This window comes from Cnephaeus nilssonii (assembly GCF_951640355.1).
Source record: "Cnephaeus nilssonii genome assembly, chromosome: 10".
In the NCBI taxonomy this organism is placed as follows: Eukaryota; Metazoa; Chordata; class Mammalia; order Chiroptera; family Vespertilionidae; genus Cnephaeus; species Cnephaeus nilssonii.
The window spans coordinates 47,732,799-47,753,787 of record NC_137081.1 but is presented as its reverse complement, the minus strand read 5'-3'; the positions used below and the strand labels follow the sequence as shown (position 1 = coordinate 47,753,787).

The following is a 20,989-nucleotide window of genomic DNA, read 5'->3' as shown; positions in this document are numbered from 1 at the left end:
AGCATAATGTTTTTAAGATCTGTTTGTGTTGTAGCATGTATCAGAATTTTATTTCTGTTTTTAAATCAAAGTATAGTTAACATACAATATTATATTAGTTTTTACAACATAGGGATTTAACATTTAAATATCTTAAAAAGAATCACCATGATAAGTCTAGCAAGCATCTGTCTATCACCATACAAAGTTATTATATTCCCTATGTTGCACATTACATCCCTATGACTTATTTTATAACTGAAAGTTTTACCTCTTAATTCCCTTCACCTATTTCACCCATTCCCCCACCTCCTTCTCCTCTGGCAACCATCAGTTTGTTTCTTATATCTGTGAGTCTGTTCATGTTTTGTTTCGTTTATGCATTGGTTTTGTCTTTTAGATCCCACATATAAGTGAAATTATATGGTATTTGTCTTTGTCTGACTTATTTCACTTAGCACGATACTTTCTAGGTCCATCAATGTTGCTGCAAATGGCAGTGTTTCATTCTTTTTTTTTATGGCTGAGTAGTATTTCATTATATACTAGAAGCCCGGTGCACGAAATTCGTGCACGGTGGGGGGTTGTCCCTCAGCCCAGCCTGTACCCTCTCCAATCCGGGACCCCTCGAGGAATGTCCGACTGCCCGTTTAGGCCCGATCCGACTGGGATCGGGACATCCCTCTCACAATCCAGGACTGCTGGCTCCCAACTGCTTGCCTGCCTGCCTTCCTGATTGCCCCTAACCGCTTCTGCCTGCCAGCCTGATCACCCCCTAACCACTCTGCTGCCAGCCTGTTTGCCCCCAACTTTCCTCCTCTGCCGGCCTGGTCACTCCTAACTGCCCTCTCCTGCAAGGTTGATCACCTCCAACTGCCCTCCCTTGCAGGCCTGGTCCTTCTCAACTGCCCTCCCTTGCAGGCCAGGTGCCTCCCAACTGCCCTCTCCTGCTGGCCATCTTGTGGTGGCCATCTTGTGTCCACATGGGGGCAGGATCTTTGACCACATGGGGGCAGCTATATTGTGTGTTGCAGTGATGATCAATCTGTATATTACTCTTTTATTAGATAGGATAGAGGCCTGGTGCACGGGTGGGGGCCAGCTGGTTTGCCCTGAAGGGTGTCCCTGATCAGGGTGGGGGTTCCCTTGGGGTGTGGGGCGGCCTGAGCGAGGGGCCTGTGGTGGTTTGCAGGCCGGCCACGCCCCCTGGCAACCCAAGGGGAGGCCCTGGTATCTGGAATTTATTTTCCTTCTACAATTGAAACTTTGTAGCCTGGAGCGGAGCCAAGCCTGGGGCTCCAGTAGCCATTTCTGTGGCAGTTAATTCACCTTCTACAATTGAAACTTTGTAGCCTTAAGCGGGTGAGCTGGGCCAGGATGTGCGGAAAGCTTTGCTTCCCCTGTTGCCGCCGGCAACCCTGGCCTGTTCTCTCAAGCTCCATTCTGCCGCCATTTGTTTGAATATGTTTACCTTCTACTATTGAAACTTTGTAGCTTGAGTGGAGGCTTAGGCCTGCAACGGCTATGGAAAGCTTGGCTTCCTCTGTTACCTGGGAAACCTTGCTCTCTGTGGCTGTAGCCATCTTGGATTGGGGTTAATTTGCATACTCGCCCTAATTGGCTGATGGGAGTGGCTTGGCTGGTGGGCGTGGTTTGTGTAGCAGAGTGATGGTTAATTTGCATATTACCATTTTATTAGAGAGGATTATATCTTCTTTATCTATTCATCTGTTGATGGACATTAGGTTGCTTTCATATCTTGGTTATTTTAAATAATGCTGCAATTAAGGGGTGCATATATCTTTTGAAATTAGTGTGTTCATTTTCTTTGGATAAATACCCAGAAGTGGAATTGCTGGGTCATTTCTTTTAAAGCTGCATAATATTCCATTGTATGTATAGATCACACTTTGCTTATCCATTCATCTGTTGATAAAACACTTGGGTGTTTTTACCTTTTGGACATAACAAATAATCGTGCTATGAATATTGGTGGACAAATATTTGTTTGTGTCCCTGCTTTCAATTCTTTTGGATATATATCTAGGAAAGGAATTATGGGGTCATACGGTAGTTCTATGTTTAAAAAGGTAGGTTCTTTTAAATAATGGGCTTCCCTAATGCATTTGAAGGCTGGGTTAATAAAAATTTATTTTATTCACAGCTTCTTGGGATCTGTTGCCTGATCTCATTTCACGGGTGTCAGAGCTAGAATAGGCAGTGTGAAATTAATTCAGTCCTAAGCATGGGCTGCATGTCTGTCAGGTATTTATGCATTTGGCTTCCTTGAAAATACTCATGCATTGGGCTTGTGGTAATATTACTTATTATTCAGTGAAGGTTGATGCTTGCTCTATAATTACCATTTTAAAATTCATACAAGACTATGAAAAGACACCACGTTGATTCTCACTGAAGTTAGCCTGCTCATTGGTACCAAGTTACAAGCTGACTTAATACACAGATGTTTAGCCAACACAGAGAGACAGAATGGATTCGGTCTCAATATAGGTAGAGACTGGAACACTGTGGTGATTATTTATATTAATCAAAAGTATTCAAGAGTTCCAAGTCTTCATTTCACTTGCAGCTATGCAAATATGACCAAAGGTTGGTGCCTTCTGTGTAGAAACACGTGGGTGGGTACAAGTACAGGACTACTTATCAAAATTGAAGAGACTTTAGCATTATTTAAGGCAACCAAAGGTAAGCTATTAGACAACCGTAGGTGCTAAGGCAGTGCTATTAAAAAATAATCTGCATCTTCATACTGTATTCAAGAACCAAACAGAATATGAACACTGTGGTCAAAAAATTTCCATGTGTTGGTACTAACTGCCTTGAAGACAGGAATAAAACCTAAATTAAGAATTTCTTATTTTTATACCTATGTTCACAGCATCATTATCCACAATAGCCAACGTGCCTATCTATGGAGGAACAGACAAAAAGTTGGTCTACACATGCAATGGTATATTATTCACCCTTAAAAAAGAAACGAAAGTATGACACATTCTATGATATGGAACCTTGAAAACATTAAGTAAAAGAGGCCAGTCACAAATAGACAAATTTTGTATGATTCCACTTGTATGAGGCTCCCAGAGTTTATAGAGACAGAGTAGAATGTGGTTATCAGGGGTTGGGAGAGAACATTGGGAAGTTATTATTTAATGGGTCCAGAGTTTCTATTGGGCTGATTAAAAAGTTCTGGATATGAATAGTGGGGATAGTTGCATAATAATGTTAATGTGCTTAATGCCACAAAATTGTATGCTTAGAAATAACTAACATGGTAAATTTCATGTTATGTATATTTTACCACAATTTTTTAAACAAGAATTTCTGGTTGGAAAGAACTATCAGGCATTATAGAGTATTTGAAAACCAGCTGTGCAATTTTTCTTTGGGATATTATTTTGTTTCCTTTTACATTTTATTCAATTAAAGAAGTCAAGATGATTTGAAAGTTCATTTAGAATAATCAATGTCCAGGAAAATATAAAGAGAACATTTTGAAGAACATCATTGTGCAGAGATCTGCCTTACCAGATAATAATATATAAAGTTATAATCATTAAAACAGTAAGGTTCAGGCACAGAATAAATAAAATTGGCCAATGAAATAGAACAGAGAATCCCCATATAGTTCTAATTGTACATGGGAAGTTGATATTCACAATGGGCAAGAGGATTTCAAATCAATGGAAAATAGAATTTACATTAAATATTTTTAAAATATCTCTATCCATCTTGAAGGAAAAACAAACAAACTTCTACCTTACACCAATATTAAAGTAAATTTGACCTGGGTTAGTAATCTCATTTTTTAAAAAATATTAGAAAAACTCTTAGAAACCTTTTATTCAAAGGACAAACAACATTTTTGTGAGATGATTAGATGCTACTCTCTAAATTCTAGTGAGAGTGAATAATCTTTAAGATCCCCTTGCAGATTGAAGGACACAAAAATAGAAAAGATTATGGTTTATTTTACATAACCCAAGTTCAAGAATAAGGTGAATGAGACACTAGAATACTCAAATGATGAGAGTGAAATTGATACAGACTTTCTCTAAGCAGCAAGACAATGCTTATTAAACCTTTTAAAATGAGTATACCTTCAGTATAAGCCAATGATTACACTGTGAGAACAACGAACAATGAAGGATGTGCTAAACTACTTAAAGAGGCTTCTTCCCACACACTTTGCCTCCACCCTGAGAGGAAATCCAAAACCCTGGTATATTTTGATGCATGCCATAACATTAGTTATGGGCACTGCCTGTTTCTCAGCATTGGAAATGCAGGGAAATTTGGCTCTGGGGTATCCCAATACTTTGAGGTCCTATTTCATAGGAAATACATAAGTGATTGTCTGAAGGCTCAAAAGAAAGAAAATGTGCTCCACTTACACCAGCCCTAGCACATACCCTTTAAACCCCCACCCCCTCCATAGCTTACCCCTTGAACTTGGGAAGCATCTGTAGCAAGCCTTGTTGTCAGTGCTCCAGGGCTATTTCGGAGGTCATCAAACCAGCCAATGTCTTGCCCCAATATTGCTCTGAAACCAAATTTACGTAGCCTTTTTGTGAGGAGTTCTCCAGATTTAGCAAAAGCGTATCCCTAAAACATAAAAGAGTATTCAGTGATATGTTAACAGGGAAAAGAGGGAAATAGCGAAATCACTTATTTAAAAATGAAATTCCTTACCTGCAGAAATTGAGTGCAAAGGGATACACAGCCCATTGCTACAAAAAGCAGGCACACACCATTGATCTGTGACCTTTGTTCTTCTTTATCAGGAAGTGAAAAAGTCTTTGCAAGACAGTAAGCAAGAAAGTAATTTTATTATTACCAAAAAATAAAATTTCTTTTAGAAATTTTTCTTAAGCATTGAGTTAAAAACGATTTCACTTTAAACATTAAAGTGAATAATGTTTACTAGTAATTAAACCAAAGTTAACTTTGAGTGTGTGTACTTTAATTCCCAGTGGGAAAGGAATGAAAATCAATGGTTATGATTTATAGAAATTTTGTCTGATATAGGCAATTGTGTTGGCTTTCCTTTGATATAGATGAAAAAATATGATGAAATGCCTCAAATCCTTTATGTAATTAGGTAAAGAAAATAAAGGAAGGAAAGAAGGAAGGAAGGAAGGAAGGAAGGAAGGAAGGAAGGAAGGAAGGAAGGAAGGAGGGAGGGAGGGAAGGAAGGAAGGAAGGAAGGAAGGAAGGAAGGAAGGAAGGAAGGAAGGAAGGAAGGAAGGAAGGAAGGAAGGAAAGAAGGAAGAGAGGTTACTTGAGAATCTGAGAATGTTGTCTGGGACAAAACTCAAAGTATTATGACCTCTGTCTTTCTTCAATAATAGATTCAATAAAGATGATGTTCCCACTCAGGTACATTGACTATTTTATATATATATATGCAGCTAGCTATCAAGGTATTGACTGGAATTGGCTTAGGAGAGAAAAAAGTTTCCATCCATCTGAGGCTGAGGTTGTTGCCTCTAAATCACCAGACGCTGAAAACATTTTCAAAACACTATGAAAATTGTGAGTGGGTTTTCTTAGCCTATGTTAAGTAGTAAACTATACTTACAAGAACCTATATTCTGCACTTACAGACATATGCTCAGGTAATGGATTGGGGACTAAGCTGTTGCAATATGAAAATGAAGAGAACAGCCCCATATTCTAATGACATTGCCTTACAGTGAAAGGGGTTTCAGGTACAACAAAACCTTCCTAATTCAGATTAAATGAGAAAACTGGGAGAGTTCAGAAAAAAAAAGCATACATTATAGAGCTATAAAATAAATCCTTATTTATTGCTCAAAGGCAACCAGTTATTCAGTAAGTATTTATTAAGTACCTGCTATATGTCAAATAAATATCCTGAAAACAATGTATACTACTCCATTAACAGATCCTTTTTTGTAAGGCCAACATATATGTTTTAAAAATATATATCTTATTGATTTCAGAGAGGAAGGGAGAGGGAGAGAGAGATAGAAACATCAACAATGAGAGAGAATCATTGATTGGCTGCCTCCTGCTTGGATCGAACCTGACCAGGAATCAAACCGTGACCTCCTGGTTCATAGGTCGACACTCAACCACTGAGCTATGCCGGCCAGGCCAAAGTAACTAGTTCTAACTATCACAAATTCCAAAGTGGGAAAAGGGTTCCAGATGAATGAGATTTACTCTTTCTAGGACAGAAAGTTTCTAGAGCCTTCATGGTTCTTTATACAAGTAAAAGTGGGTTCAGGAGTCACCACAGTCATTCTTCCCAGCATAGAATAGCTCACATTTTTACTTCATAAAGTTTAAAAGTTCAGGACTTTAAAGATATATTTCAGTTTGCTTTTTTAAAGCACTATACAAATCCCCTGCAAACCCAAACTGTGATGACACGATGTCTATTCCTCCCTAAGGTCACCTATTATAATCACAGACTACAGTATAGAGCTGTAGATTAGCCAGTTTAACTCTTATTTTCCAGATGGAAAACTAAAGCCAAAACATCAAGTCTTTTTTGCAAGTTCATGTAGCTAGTGGTTATTATTGGATAAAGAAATGACCATATTTCAGATTCCAGTGCAATGGTTTTCTTCTGAGCATACTCTTTGGCTCTTGGTATTACCCATCTTCTCAGTGTTAAAACAAACAATATTTGGTAAATGTTAAATCCACATAACTGTCCAGAGCAAAAATGGTCATCTATCTATCCATAATTTTTTTTAAATAACATTCTTCCCCATAAGTTCTTTGTACTTTCTTTGTTCCTGCAACCCAAACAGCTATCCATCAATAGGTTCCTCTGTTCTTAGACTAGTGGTTTGCGCATACGTCAGTGCCACTCTTGTAATGGAAATCCGTTTAAGGTGAAAACAAACATTCACTACACTCTTGCTTTTTAACAGATGCCAAATGTGTTGCTTAACCTAATTTAACTTGTAAGGACTTCCTTAAATCAGGATTCTTAAAACAACTCAGTGAGGTAGATTTTCTTGCCCCATGTAACCGATGAGGAGACTAAGGCTCATCAGGGAGAAGCCCCTTGCTCAAAAGCACAGAGTTCAGAGCAAAGACCTACTAAAATCCAGGGCTAGCTAACGCCACAGTTCATGCTCTCCCCATCCAAATTGCTGTGCTTGGAACACTTGGCACATTTTCCAAGTCAAAAAGACCCAGGGAAGGTGAGTCAGATAAATTATGCCTTATATGTACATTGAGGCTTCACTAGATTAGCAATCAGGCTCCTAATAATTCCCAATAATTTGCTGAGTCCATGTGCCAAACTGTTGTCTCAATACACTAATTGTGAACATTGTGCCCTTTACATATGTCAGAATAAAAATAGCGCAATTAAAAGCAGACTATTATCTGTCTCATGATTATAAAAATATCATGAATCTACTAATGAATATGTGATAATTATGCTAAGAAACAAACAGAAACAATCTTCTTTACCAGAGAGGAAAAATAGTAGTTTGTTTGGCATCATTCTCTTAGCAAATATAACTCTGTGAGGATATTAACCATGAGTAGACTTTGGATTTCACCAACTAGACCAAGACCCTGCTACTCTGATCCTGCAGCCCTTAAAGTGAACAGCTCAATTGCTCGAGCTAAGTTTTTCCTAAGATTTCTGGTTGTGACCAGAAGAATCACAGAGAATATTCTCAGCACCAATAAATAGTGGGTGCTCTAGGTGGGCAGGGGTTATAGATGAATAATCAAGTTTTTTCTGTCTTGGCCATTTCATAGACCACTAGAGCTGGAAGGTCTCTTAGAAATTATCTTTGTCAGTCCTTCATGTTAAAGTTCAGGAAACAGAGGCCTAGAGAAGTGGTATGATGGGATCCCAGGGTATATGACTTGTGAAGCTCCTCTCCCTCCACACCCCCTTCCCCCTCCCCCTCCCCACCCTACCCTTATCCCCAATTATGGGCTCTGGCTAGGTTTTGATGGAAATTGCTGAATTCTACACCAAAAGCAAATAATAATAATAATAATAATAATAATAATAATAATAATAATAAATATAGTATTTGGTAAGTAACTAACAGAGACAGTTTCGGGAGTAAAGTCTCCTGACAGGAAAACCAAGATTCTTTCCACGGCAGCTCATATATAGGGTGAAGTTGGGTGAGTATATTCCTTATTTTACTTTTATAAAACAGAAGGAAATGATCAGCAAAGATGCTGACCTCCTGGATTTACTTTAAAAACAAACATCTAGGGTATAGTCTTGGGTCTTTATAGACTCAACTCCAACCCCTACACCTTCTACATCTACATCACTGCTAAGTACAATGCATTTCCAGAGCTTCTCGCTACTAGAATAGCAGCTTTATGAGAGCAGGAAGGGGCTTTGATTTTCTTGGTCTCCACTCTATTCCCAAGACCAGCAACAGTGTCTGATAAACAATAAGTGATCAATAAGTATTTGTTGAAAAATGAGATGATGAGTGGATTTTTTTGTTGTTTAATGTCTGTCTTCCTCATAGACTTAAAACTCCATAAAGAAGACACCATGACTGATAACTGCATTTCCAAGTTCTTAGCACTGTGTCTAGGGCAGATGACAAATATCTGCTGAGTGAACAAACATTTCTATTATTTTAGAACATTGCACTTAATAGACATTAAGGTATATAAATTAATCATTTAAAAGATTTTCATCGTAAAGGTTTTACATAACCAGAAATTCAATTTATCAGAGTTGAAGGGCCTTATGTTTCCAATTACCCCTCCCTGAAGTGAACACGATTTCCTCACTTACCACAAGGGGGCAGTGTGAAAATTGAAGCCCAGGCTGGGGCCCTCCCTACACAATTGACTTGATTTTGTCTGTGGACTATCCAGGTCTTTCTGTACAACTCATGCATGTGGGCACATTTTTTTCTGGTCAGGAGCTCTGCTAGAGAGACAAGGAGAGAGAGAGAGAGAAAGAGAGAGACAAGACAGAGAGATACAGAGACAGAGAGTGAGACAGAGGACAGACACAGAGACAGAATAACTAAAACTTAGGACTTCTACTAAGCTCTGACAATGTGGTGTGATGGCAGATCCTTTAGACTAGGCTTCCGAAAGGCTGGGTTCTAGTCCTGGCCCCATAACTTAATGCCTATGTTACCTTGAACAAGTTAATAAAGTTCTCTAGATTCTAGGTTTGCCTTCCTATTGACCTCACAAGATAGTGTGTGTGTGTGTGTGTGTGTGTGTGTGTGTGTATGTGTGTGTAAATTTCAAGAAAACTTGATAGCATTTTGATAAATAATTTTGCAATGATAACGTTTTATTAGAACCCGACTCTATAGTCATACTGCTTGGATTTGAATCTTAGATTCACTACTTGCTATCCTTAGTTCTCTATGCCTTGGTTTGCTTCTTTGTAAAATGGGAACAATAAGAATACCTACTGCGGGTGGTTATTAGGAGAGGTTAATGTACTGTTTTATGAAAGTGGTTAGCTAGTGTCTAATTACTGTTTGTAGTTATTTTTTATTATAGCAATGAAGTCAGATGGAGAATATTCAAAAGGTCTAGGCAGTGAAAAACTGTCATAAATTTAATCTTTTCCCATTCCTATTTTACTTCATTCTCCTTTTCTCATTTTCTCTCTAATCAGCAGGAAAGCAGCGAATTACAAAATGTACTCTAATACTTGCTATTGTAAGTAAAACTTTGTACCTCAGCTGTTCAGCAAGATTAAAATAGCCCTAAAACTCTTCTGTATTATTCAACAAACCTGTTTGCATTCTGATTTGGTTTGCATGTAGGTAAATTGCCCTCTTCTAACATTAAATTTGAAGCCTTAGTGCAGTTTTTACAGACTTGACGACGACGAGTGTCCTGCCAGCCCAAATGACAGTACTTAGCTTCGCCTTCTTACCTTCTATGTGATGCGATACTTGAGGCATTTTAATTCTTTAGAGATGAGAAAAAAACTAAACACATTAAGTAAAGAGCCAATCTATCAAAAATGACAATATCCACTGATAGAAGCACCAAAGGTAAGGAGAATAAAGATAGTCCAGCCGTTTGCTTACCCCAAGAATCTGGCTGAATAAAAAGGCATAGAGGGGTGTGACTGCCCCATTGACAGCTGCACCCACAGACCCCACCACCATGTAGGGCCATTCTGGAGCATTGAGTTTCAGAATCCTTCGAACGGGGGCAGGTTCAATTTCTTCTTCCACAGGAATGTTCTTGTCCTGGAGGGGAGAGAGGGTTAGATTAATCATTCAAATGTACACACAGACACGTTTTTACATACTTTTTTTTTGTTATATATATAGCAGGCCCTTCAGCATTCACAGGTGGAAGAGTCATGTTTTGACTGGTTATGGGGACCTCAAAGATCTATAAGGAGTGGTGATTTGTTATTTTGTGAGGACTGGTTTTCAATTTCTTGAGACCCAGCTGTCACTGGAAGGAAGGAGCCTAGAGGGGCTACTCCTCTGAAAGTGAGTTTATGGTTCTCATTTCACAATTGCATATGCATTGACTCTTGGGGAGAAATAAATATGTTGGATCTTTGAGAAAAATAAACTCCTCATTTAAAAAATATATTTGTGTTATAGTAGTATTTACATATTTGAGGACTTGTGAAATTTTCAAAGTTCCCAAGGCAAGACAGTGTATCTAAAACAGAGGCAAAATAACTTGAAATTTGTGAAGTTGTGTCAACAATTCTCATTTACATGTTTTCTGTAAGGTTTACCTTAATTAGTACCCAAAATTAAACTGTAATCTATTTGGATTTCTAAATTTCACGTTTTCTTCACAGGGAGTGAGGATTATTTTAATATTTCCCTATTCTGATCTTTTTATTTGCCATTAAAGTGTCAGAGCTAGCAAATTTTTATCTTCTTGAAGGCAAATATTATATTCAGAACCTCATTTTTACCATCTTTTTCCTTGGCTATAGATATTACTCAGTGCTTTTGTCTTAGGCCCATGTATTCAATAGTTTTTTAATTTATTACCCACTTTATTTGAGAAAGTATTTTAGGTGGCTTATATAGATCTATAATAATTTTTTTCTTCTATTAAAATACACTATATATATATATATATATATATATATATATATATATATATATATAGTTTTTGCATGTACCTGTCCAATTTTCCCAACACCATTTATTGAAGAGACTATTTTTACTCCATTGTATGCTCTTGCCTCCTTTGTCAAATATTAATTGAGTACAATGGCTTGGATTGATTTCTGGGTTCTCTGTTCTGTTTCATTGATCTATATGCCTATTCTGTACCAGGCTATTCTGAGTACAGTGGCTTTGTAGTCTAACTTGATATCTGGTATTGTGATTCCTCCAACTTTGTTCTTCTTTCTCAAGATTGCCATGGCTATTCGGGGTCTTTTTTGGTTCCATATAAATTTTTTGAGTATTTGTTCTAGATCTGTGAAATATGCTGTTGGTATTTTAATAGGGATTGCATTGAACCCATAGAATGCTTTGGGTGGTATGTACATTTTAATGATGTTGATTCTACAAATCCATGAACACAGTATATTCTTTCACTTGTTTATATCTTCCTCTATCTCTTTTTTCAACATTCTATAGTTTTCTGATTACAGGTCTTTTAACTCCTTGGCTAAGTTTATCCCTAATATCTTAATTTTTCCGTTGCAATGGTAAATAGGATTTTTTTTTTTTTTTTTTAGCTTTTCTTTCTGAGAGTTCATTATTGGTGCATAAAAATGCTGTCGATTTCTGGGTGTTAATTTTGTATCCTGCTGCATTACTAAATTCATTTATTAAATCTAGTAGTTTTTTGGTGTAGCCTTTAAGGTTTTCTATGTACAATATCATGTTATCTGTGAATCATTTAACCATGGAATCCTATGCAGCTGTAAAGAAGGGGGATCTCTTACCATTTCAGACAGCATGGAGAGACCTGGAAAGTACGCTAAGTGAAATAAACTAGTCAAAGAAAGATAAGTATCACATGATCTCACTCATATGTGGAATCTAATGAACAAAATAAATTGCTGAACAATATAGATCCAGAGATAAAGAAGCATGGAACAGACTGATGAATCTCAGAGGGAAAGTAGGGGTTGAGGGATATTAACCAGGGAACTTATATGCATATATGCATAGTCCATGGACACAGACAATAGTGTGGTGAAGGCCTGGAAGGGACAGGTGTGGGTGGAAGGGGTCACTGGGAAAAAAAGAAAAGGACATCTATAATACTTTCAACAATAAAGATAAATTTTTTTTAAAAATTAAAGGGGAAAAATATATCACACACATAGTAATGTACCCTTTTCGTAGCTGAACATAATGAACATACAACAGCAAGGAATTTCAAAGGCTTTCTTTTTGCTTATAAAATCGAAGACCATATTACCAATTCAATTTAAATAAAAGCTTGTATCATGTCTATGCCGTTATAGTTGCAAGCCAGATAGGATGGAGGAAGGCAGCTTAGCTGGAGATGGGTGTGTTACTGCCTTCATTTCAAGTTCTCTCTTAGCCTGCCTTCAACATTTGCACTTGTCATTACTACTCACTCATGCAGCAAATCCTTCTGTTCAATGGTTTTATTTCTGACAGCTTACTAACTCTAGGAATCAATGCCAGAGAGGAAGACAGGAGCCTAGGAAAGCTGAGTGGAATAGGCATAGAAAGAACGGGATTCTTGGACAAGCCACACACAGCCAACAATGAGATATATCACTGAGCACTTTAGCTTTTTGAGTCTCAGTTACCTGATCCTCAACATGAGAGAGCTGGACTAAGTTATTTTGAGGAGACAGTTCTCCAAAACATGGCTCTCTCATGTTGCTGCACATCTTGTGAACAGAAGCACTGACTCCCTTTGTTCAGACTATTTTTTCAAGGACGTTTGTATGGCAAATAGCCTTGGAGGACACAGATGGTGTCTCCATCCCAGGAAAAGGGTAGATGTGTTTACTGCCCATTGTAAGAGTCAGGCTCCTTAAGCCTGAGATTCTTCGCCCTTCATGGATGGGTATCATCTGGCCCTCTATGCATCACAGACCAGGATTCCCCAGGGCAGGAGCTGAGACCTCCCTTGCTGTCCTGATGTCCCCTGGAAGAGGCCATTTTCCAAAGGGATGCAATCTTTTTGTTGTTGCGAATCCTCCCCCAAGGGTATTATTTCCATTGAAACTGTCCTCTTACCCCAAAAAAAGAGTGGCTATCGAGATTGAATGATGCAAAAACGAAGAAATCTGTCCCTGAGTCATTCACTTTTGATTGACTTTCATTTGGTGTAGCTAAAAGCATAGCAAAAGAATAAAACAAAATGTAATTATGTACGGAATGGTTTTCTCTCTGATTTTGTAAATCTAACGATAAATTTACTCATCCAAAAAAAGCTAAAGATGAATTAAAATGACTAAAGGAAAGATGAAAAAATTCATGGCAAACCAGTAACTCAAACAGAGAGATAAAATTATAAAAACGCATGTGTTTCCTCACTGCAGAGTCCCTGCCTGTATGATAGCAATGTCAAGTTGCACAATGCTCATTTGTTTATTATACGTAAAGAAGTATCCTGCTAGCAACTCCAGTGCGTGGAGAAGGGCAGTGGCCCACTCATCCTTGCATTCCTAACACAATACCTCACACATAATAGATGTGCAATACATGTTTAATGGATGAAACCTACTATGTCGATGGTTAGACACTGGGCTTTTCTCAGTTTCCTTCCTTCTATCTCCTTGTATAGGTAGGTGAAAATATAAATTCCTATTTAAATTTTATGCCCTTCCATCTACATTTTGTTATACTGGTTTCTGCATGCCAATTCATGGAAACTTCTGCCTCAATATTGACTTTAAGAAATGGTAACTATGACAAGAAGTAGAGGTTCTTCAAATGAATAAATACTGGTAGTCACTTTTATAGGTCATGTCTCTGTCATACCTTTTAAACAAATGCCTAAGCCCTATTCTATACGTTAGCCATGATGCAGTGATGGGTTTCTAGTAATTGACACTTTAGGGCAGTGATGGCGAACCTATGACACGCGTGTCAGCACTGACACGCGTAGCCATTTCTGATGACACGCGGCCGCTGAGGCGGCCGCATGCTGAGGATGAAACATTTGCTGCTCCTGAGGATGAAACATTTGCGAAATAATGTTTTTTCCTCAAAGTGACACACTACCCGAGTTATGCTCAGTTTTTTGGCGAAGTTTGACACACCAAGCTCAAAAGGTTGCCCATCATTGCTTTAGGGGAACAGGAGTTCACACACCCCAAATATGTCTTTTTGGTATGAGAATTATTTGAGGCTGACTATTTTTAAGAAACAAAAGTCTCAGGAACAGATTTCTACCTCCCCCTTAACTGCCTAAAGGAATTTAGATAGAGGCCTATTCCAGGAATGGAGCTATATAAGCAGAGATATCTACAAAGAATATGAGCTAGGTGTGGTAGACAGCGGGGAATTTAGCAAGGCCTGCTTAGTCAAAATTCTCCCTGTGTCCCTTGTCTTTGCACAGCTCGGCAAACATTTGTTTTTCCTGTCTTCCTGTGAAATTTTTCCTGCCCTTTGAAGTCCCAGACCCCTAACGCCTTCCCTTCAGCTCTGGATGATATATAAGGCTCAATTGTCTGTCTGTCTTTGAACCTCATATTATCATGAAGCCCCCATATGCCAATTTAATCCTTAGACAAAGCCCAAAGAACCAAGAGGGGTAGAAAGACATTGTTCCTCCCCAACAGGTTTAATTGATTTCATATATACAGGCATGAGCAAAAGTAGATTCGCAGTTGTGAGGATACAAAACATAGAGTTTATTATTGTAGTATTGCCATTTATTATTATATTATTTATTATTATTAACCTACTTTTGCCTCCCCTGTATTCTTTTTTTTAGAAATATGTTTTTATTGAAATTAGAGAGAGAGAGAAAGGGAGAGGGAGAGAGAGATAGAAACATCGATGAGAGAGAAACACTGATGGGCTGCTTCTTACATGGTCCCTACTGGGGATCGAGCCCACAACCCAGGCATGTGCTCTGACCAGGAATTGAACCAGCAACCTCTTGTTGCATGGGATGACACTCAATCCACTGAGCCACACCGGCGAGTGGAATACCCCTATATTCTACCTCATCTTTTCTAGTTTTCCTGAAAGAGATGCCTAGATATCAGAGATTGAAACCTCTAGCCTGCAGGTTTCCCCTAATTCTAAGATGAATTTTATCAGCATTACCACTAAAATCAGACCCCATTTCTGGGGGCCAAAAGTGCAGCTTGGAGAGTGAGGAGAAATGGGCTGTAGTCTCAGCTCTGACCCAGCTAACGATGAGACCTTGAGCCAGACTCACCACTTAGAGTCTGGAAACAGACTTATGAGACTTTCTCTTCTAAGTTTTCGGAGTCAAAACTCTAAGAAACCACAAGGTGGAGATAACTTCTTTATGTAATTAAACTTTTGGCAACAAAAGATATAACATTTCCCAATTTTACAGAAGATAAGGTTAGAGCTTCTACATCAAAATGAGAAAAAGGAAGAATTTCACCAGTGCTTGGGCAGAATTTAGTTAACTATAAAAATACTTTAAAAATTACTTGGGATTAGAACAACCCAAATATTTAAAATACTTTAAAATTCACCAGGATTAAAAAATCCATAAGTTAAAATTTACTAACCCATAGTCTACTGTTTTCTTCTTAAAAATGTTTAATTCTTTAAATCTAAAAGGCTCTAAGATAATTATCATACAAGTAAGCAGTATTAATAGAAGCATAAGATCTTTTCCTTTTGAAGTTTTAGCAAAACCACATTGGCTTCCCTGTCCTTTTCTTCCTCTTTCTTCTTTTGTCTCCCTTTAACTAGAGAGAGAATATAAAGTGGCACTTTTTAAAATTATACTGGTTAACATTTAATTGAGTTTAATTGTTCCATTCTAATTTACAATTCTAATGAGTAGACTATAACATGGAGCATTGTTATATCTCTAAAACTAATCTCTCTATTTGATTTGTTTCCCTTTATTTAAATGGCTCCCTTTGGCGTTTTCCCGGCAGTAAAAGCACTCCATGGGAATGTGACTCCAGGGAATCTAATTGTTCTCTGCAACTATGCTGGGCCATCTACCAGTTTCAACAACAACAACAGCAAAATCCCATTTCCTTTTTCTTCTTCCTAACTCTTGCTTTTATTGTCAAATGTTTACCCAGAAACTAGGGGAAAAAAACATAAAAATGTAAAAATTGACTATGATTGGTGCTGCTGTGTTTGAAATTTCAAAGTCGTATTTGGATCTTTCTCCCTGGAAGCTCTAGTAAACTCCCTACGTCATGTTTCTTGTAGTTATTAGTGGCAGCACCTGACCATAAATGAAATACCTGTTTCTAGAACCAGACGGGGGGCTTGAGCCCTTACCAGCAAAATGCAGTAAGCAATCATGCTTGCTAAATGTTTTCTCTCACTGCGATTCATCCTGCTGCTCGTCTATGAAACATACTTACAACAACTCTATATTAGGTAGTGGAATCTCTTTCTATTCATGATTAATACACTGAAACCAAAAAGAACCTTAAGAGTCCTTCTTAGTCATAAGGTCATAAATAGTACTGTACTTTCTTCTAATTCTGTCACTGTGAGCCAATGCTAACAATTACTTCCAAAATGAATTTTTAAAGATAATTTGAAATTACATCATGCATAATAAATGTGCTTGTAATTAAAATATTCTCCGACTTATTTGCTTTCATAAATAGTGGTTTAGGCTTTATTTTATTGTAACAATTCCATTTTTTATACTAGTTTTAAAACCTTCTGATGTCCTACTAGGTGCAGCCACTGAGCAAGGTGCCCAAGTTGATACAAATACAAATGATATATAGTCACTAACCTTAAGAAGCTTATAGTTTAGCAAGGGGATAAGACAACATGACCTCAAATACTAGTAAAGTTCAATAAGAAGAGTTCCATAAAAAGAGTCATGTGAAGAGGATGGGGGATCAAAAGTGAGAGTGTCAGGGCTGAAGAATAAAGTGCAATGATTTCAGGAGGAGGATGGTCACTTTATGTGAAAGTTAGTGCCACAACAGCTCTGGATACATGCATCCCGGTGAAGAAAGTTTTATATTGCTACTAGAGGCTTGGTGCACAAAATTCATGCACAGGGTACGGTCCCTAGGCCTGGCCAGAGATCAGGGCTGATCAGGTTCCCCACCTCCCGGCCTCCCCGCCTCCTCCTTCCCTCACTCCCTCAGTGCCCCGCTGCCGCTGGTTGCCTGCCACATTCCGTGCCGCCCCCTGGTGGTCAGCACACGTCATAGTGAGTGATCGAACTCCCAGTCTCCCAGTCTCACTCCCAAAGGGACAATTTGCATATTAGCCTTTTATTATATAGGATATGGGTTGAGTCCTCTCCTATCTCTTTCATCTTTGTGTTTTGAATTGTGTTAAAATTAATAGTATTGATTAGTTACCACAGATGGTAACTAGACTTATTGTGGGGGTCATTTTGTAAGGTATGTTGTATGTCAATTAAAAAATTTTGTGATAACTTGTATAAAGTTACCCTTATCAAATACCTTTGTTGATCAAACACTTTTGCCAAGGTTATTACAATTTAAGAATGAGACTTAAAATTTGGGGGGGGGGGAAGTTTTCAGATATTCTTAAAAATTTTTAAAGAATGCCTACATAATGAAGTAATCTGCTGAGTACATATAATTTGCCTGTATTTACTAGAATGGTACATTTAAGAACTATTTACCATTAATAGTCCAGTTTTAGTTACCATGCATTCTTAAAAGTAATTAATTAATATATCTTTCTTTAAAAACATTGTGTAAAATTTAGAGTTTCCATCAGGTCTTAATGTGTTTTCCCCTTTAGTCCGACAGTGAAATATTGCTAAATATAGGCCTTGAAAGCTCATATTCTAGGCTTAAAGTGCAAACAATAGTCCCTAGGAGAGGCTTCTTCTATTCCCCCATGAGTGATTGGTGCCTGACCTTTCTGTCTTCTTCATAAGTAGATTTATGATCTACACCAGCTAATGAAGGTTCATGTACCAGGTAAGAAAGCTGAGTCTTGGAGCGTTGCCGGATGGAAGCTCTGTAAATAAAAAGATTAAACAGTCTGTAGATTGCGGGCAGGTTGGAACAGAAGTCAACTGGTATCCAAGTTTACAAGACATATGTCAAATAAACAGAAATGTTTTCCAGGTCACCTGGTAACCAGATAAGGAATCTTTCTGGTTAGATTAGACAGAGCTATTCTTAGGGCAGAATTAATCAGTGGGGTTGCTCTGGGCCCTAAGCTAGACCTTGACCCAGAAGGGAGAAAAAGAAGGAGGGCGAAGTTGTCCTACTAGTTTACCAGGAAAAGGTGTAAGACTCAAATCCATTCTGAACCCACATGGCTCTGCTAATTGCTATACTAGCAATAGGCCATTGCCTTTACTTCCCTTCTCACTGTATTTTTATCTACCCATCTCCCCCTCCCCCCAAAATCACCTTATGTTTTGTTTACTTCAAAGTTTTGCCACCTCTATACAAATGAGCTTGTCTGAGAGGAAATAGAACCCCTAGTGAGATTTTCTCCAGGTTATATATCACCCCTAGTTATGCATTTAATCAACAAATATCTTATTGAAATATAATTTAACTTGATGTGTTCATTCATTCATCCAACAGAGGTTTATTGGGCACCTACAGCATGCAATATTCCAGGGGCTGTGGGGGATACAAAGACTGATCAATGACAGACTTCTCCCTCAAGGAGCTTAAATCGTATAGAGGAGCAACACATATACAGCCAATCCTGATGTAAGGAAGAATGTGCTAAGTGCTATAAGGCAGATTTGAATAAAGAGTATGAAAATTTAAAGGAAAAAGAAATGTATGGCAGGTGTTACCATAAGAGACTTCTAGGAAGAGGTGACTACGGCAGGGTTTGGGTTTTTGTAGACTAGAAGGAAAAGCATTTCTGATTGAGAGAACAGTGTAAACGGAAGCATGAAGAGAGGAGAGAACAGGAACACTCATTAGATATACCTAGTCCAGGACAGATACAGGAAGTGATTGGTTCAGGTTGTTTTATTTCATTTTCCTGTGATTTCTGGGAAAGAGATTCTACTCTCCTCTAGATTAAGCTTGAGAATATGTAGCATTGGGAGCTGATGGCAATTATGTTGAAACTCTTAAGGAGAGAAGCTTCCCCTAAAATAAAGCCAGTAGTGGAAAAAAAAGTAGAGCTAAGGAGAGAGACTTGGACAAATCACTGATACCCCAGCCTCGCCTGAAGCCAAAGCATCCTCCTGGGACTATTTAGTTATGTCAACTGCTTCTCTCCCTTTAAAGGTTAAACCAGGTCCAGTTAGGTTTTCATTCATTTGAAAATAGTGTCTTCAGTGATAAAGGCAATGCTGAAGACTTGGAAGGAGGGAAGTTTCCTTATTGAAGCACCTAATTGGAAGTCATATGGTGTGAAAGAGCAATGTAAGAGATGAAGAGACCTATATCAACTACTTAGTGCAAGCCAGATGGAACCATTCACAAGCTTCTATCATTTGTATCCAGGTGAAATTGGACTAACACTATTATCAGGGTGGACCCTGCCTGTTACACATGCTCATTTAGCCTTCCTGAGAAGGCAGTAACACATTGACTTAATTAATCTGATTTGTTACCACGTTCTGTTAATGGTACTGCCATCCTCTTAGTCACCCAGTTTCAACAAGGTGCATTTATCTCAATTCCTCCCTGTTCCTTGCTCTTACATATTCAAACTCTTGCCAAACCTCATTATGAATAGGCATGAAGCCACTCCTTACCCCTACGGCCTGCTACCAAACTGGCTCCCCCTGGGGCACCCCTTTTCCCTCCCAATCTGACCTGAAGCTCTATAGCAACAGAGTCATTTCTTTGTTTTTGGTAACTAAGGTGGAATTGTCTTCTCCAGATGGTGTAAGGAATAGGCATGTGTCACTTGGAGAGAGCAGAGTGCATGATAAGGCTGAGGCTTAAGTTCATGGGTCTAAAATAAAACTCAGAGCATTAGAAGCCATAGTAGGAGTAAATGAAGAGAAGAAGGCATCAAGATATACTTGACTACCTCCCAGTCTGAGCATGGGAAGACCTATATCCTTGTCCCCTCGGATTTCTACTACTTTAATCTTACATTTCATAAGCCTCTCTCTCTCTCTCTCTCTCTCTCTCTCTCTCTCTCTCTCTCTCTCTCTCTCTCTTCCTATCCCCCACACCATTCCACCTGTATAGCATAGGCTCTCCCAATGAGACAGCTAGGCAGGCACCCTACCTGCCAGGCAGTTCACCCTCTGATCTATCATAAACACCAGAGTTATAATTCTACCTCAGCCCTTCCAGAAACCTACAACATCTGCTACTCCCTTTCTCAGAAGCTGTTTTAGTACTTCTCAACGCAAACAAAAGCAGCTAAATTGGGAAATAAATTAGCTGAATAAATAATACTTGCTTTCAACATTATTATTTAGAAAATTAATTTCTTCATCCATTAAATTGTTCTTGAACCTAAAATCTATAACTAAGAGAGACTTAGCCTTCAGAAAGACCTTAGGCAAGGAAATAAGATACAAATTAACATTCCACTTTGTCATCTTTTAGCAAAAAAATTAAAAATCTGTCAGTCTACACAAGAGGTATTTTTAACCATCTTTTCATTTAACTTATAAATCTTTCTCTGCAGGAAGTTAATAGCTTCTTTCTGTGTATAGATTGTATTTCTGGATTTCTCATCCTAGTCACCAAAATCTAGACTTTGTAAGAACAAATGGTCAAATAGGAAATGTTTCTATTAAAATGGTTATCTGGTCCTAATAATAGATTGTAAGTAGACTACTTAGAACAGGTGGAATTTGGTTCATCAAGCTATCAATTTATTCTTTTCTAAATTCAATAAATTCAATAAAACTAGCATTTCATGAAATTTTCCTGAATGATCTGTTCTCCAAAGGAAAAATAAAAAACTCTAAGCATAAACCT

At 38.1% G+C, this 20,989-nt stretch overlaps 1 protein-coding gene across 1 annotated transcript in view; it reads right to left on the bottom strand.

The window, feature by feature from the left end:
* The window catches only part of ABCB11 (ATP binding cassette subfamily B member 11), a 79,006-nt gene that overhangs the window by 16,728 nt on the left and 41,289 nt on the right, over window positions 1-20,989 (bottom strand). The window contains exons 17-20 of the mRNA XM_079781807.1: window positions 17,978-18,080; window positions 10,044-10,208; window positions 4,693-4,797; window positions 4,444-4,605 (exon numbers count right to left, since the gene is read on the bottom strand). Coding sequence (XP_079637933.1) covers window positions 4,444-4,605; window positions 4,693-4,797; window positions 10,044-10,208; window positions 17,978-18,080 — 535 coding nt within the window. The remainder of the gene's footprint in view (window positions 1-4,443; window positions 4,606-4,692; window positions 4,798-10,043; window positions 10,209-17,977; window positions 18,081-20,989) is intronic.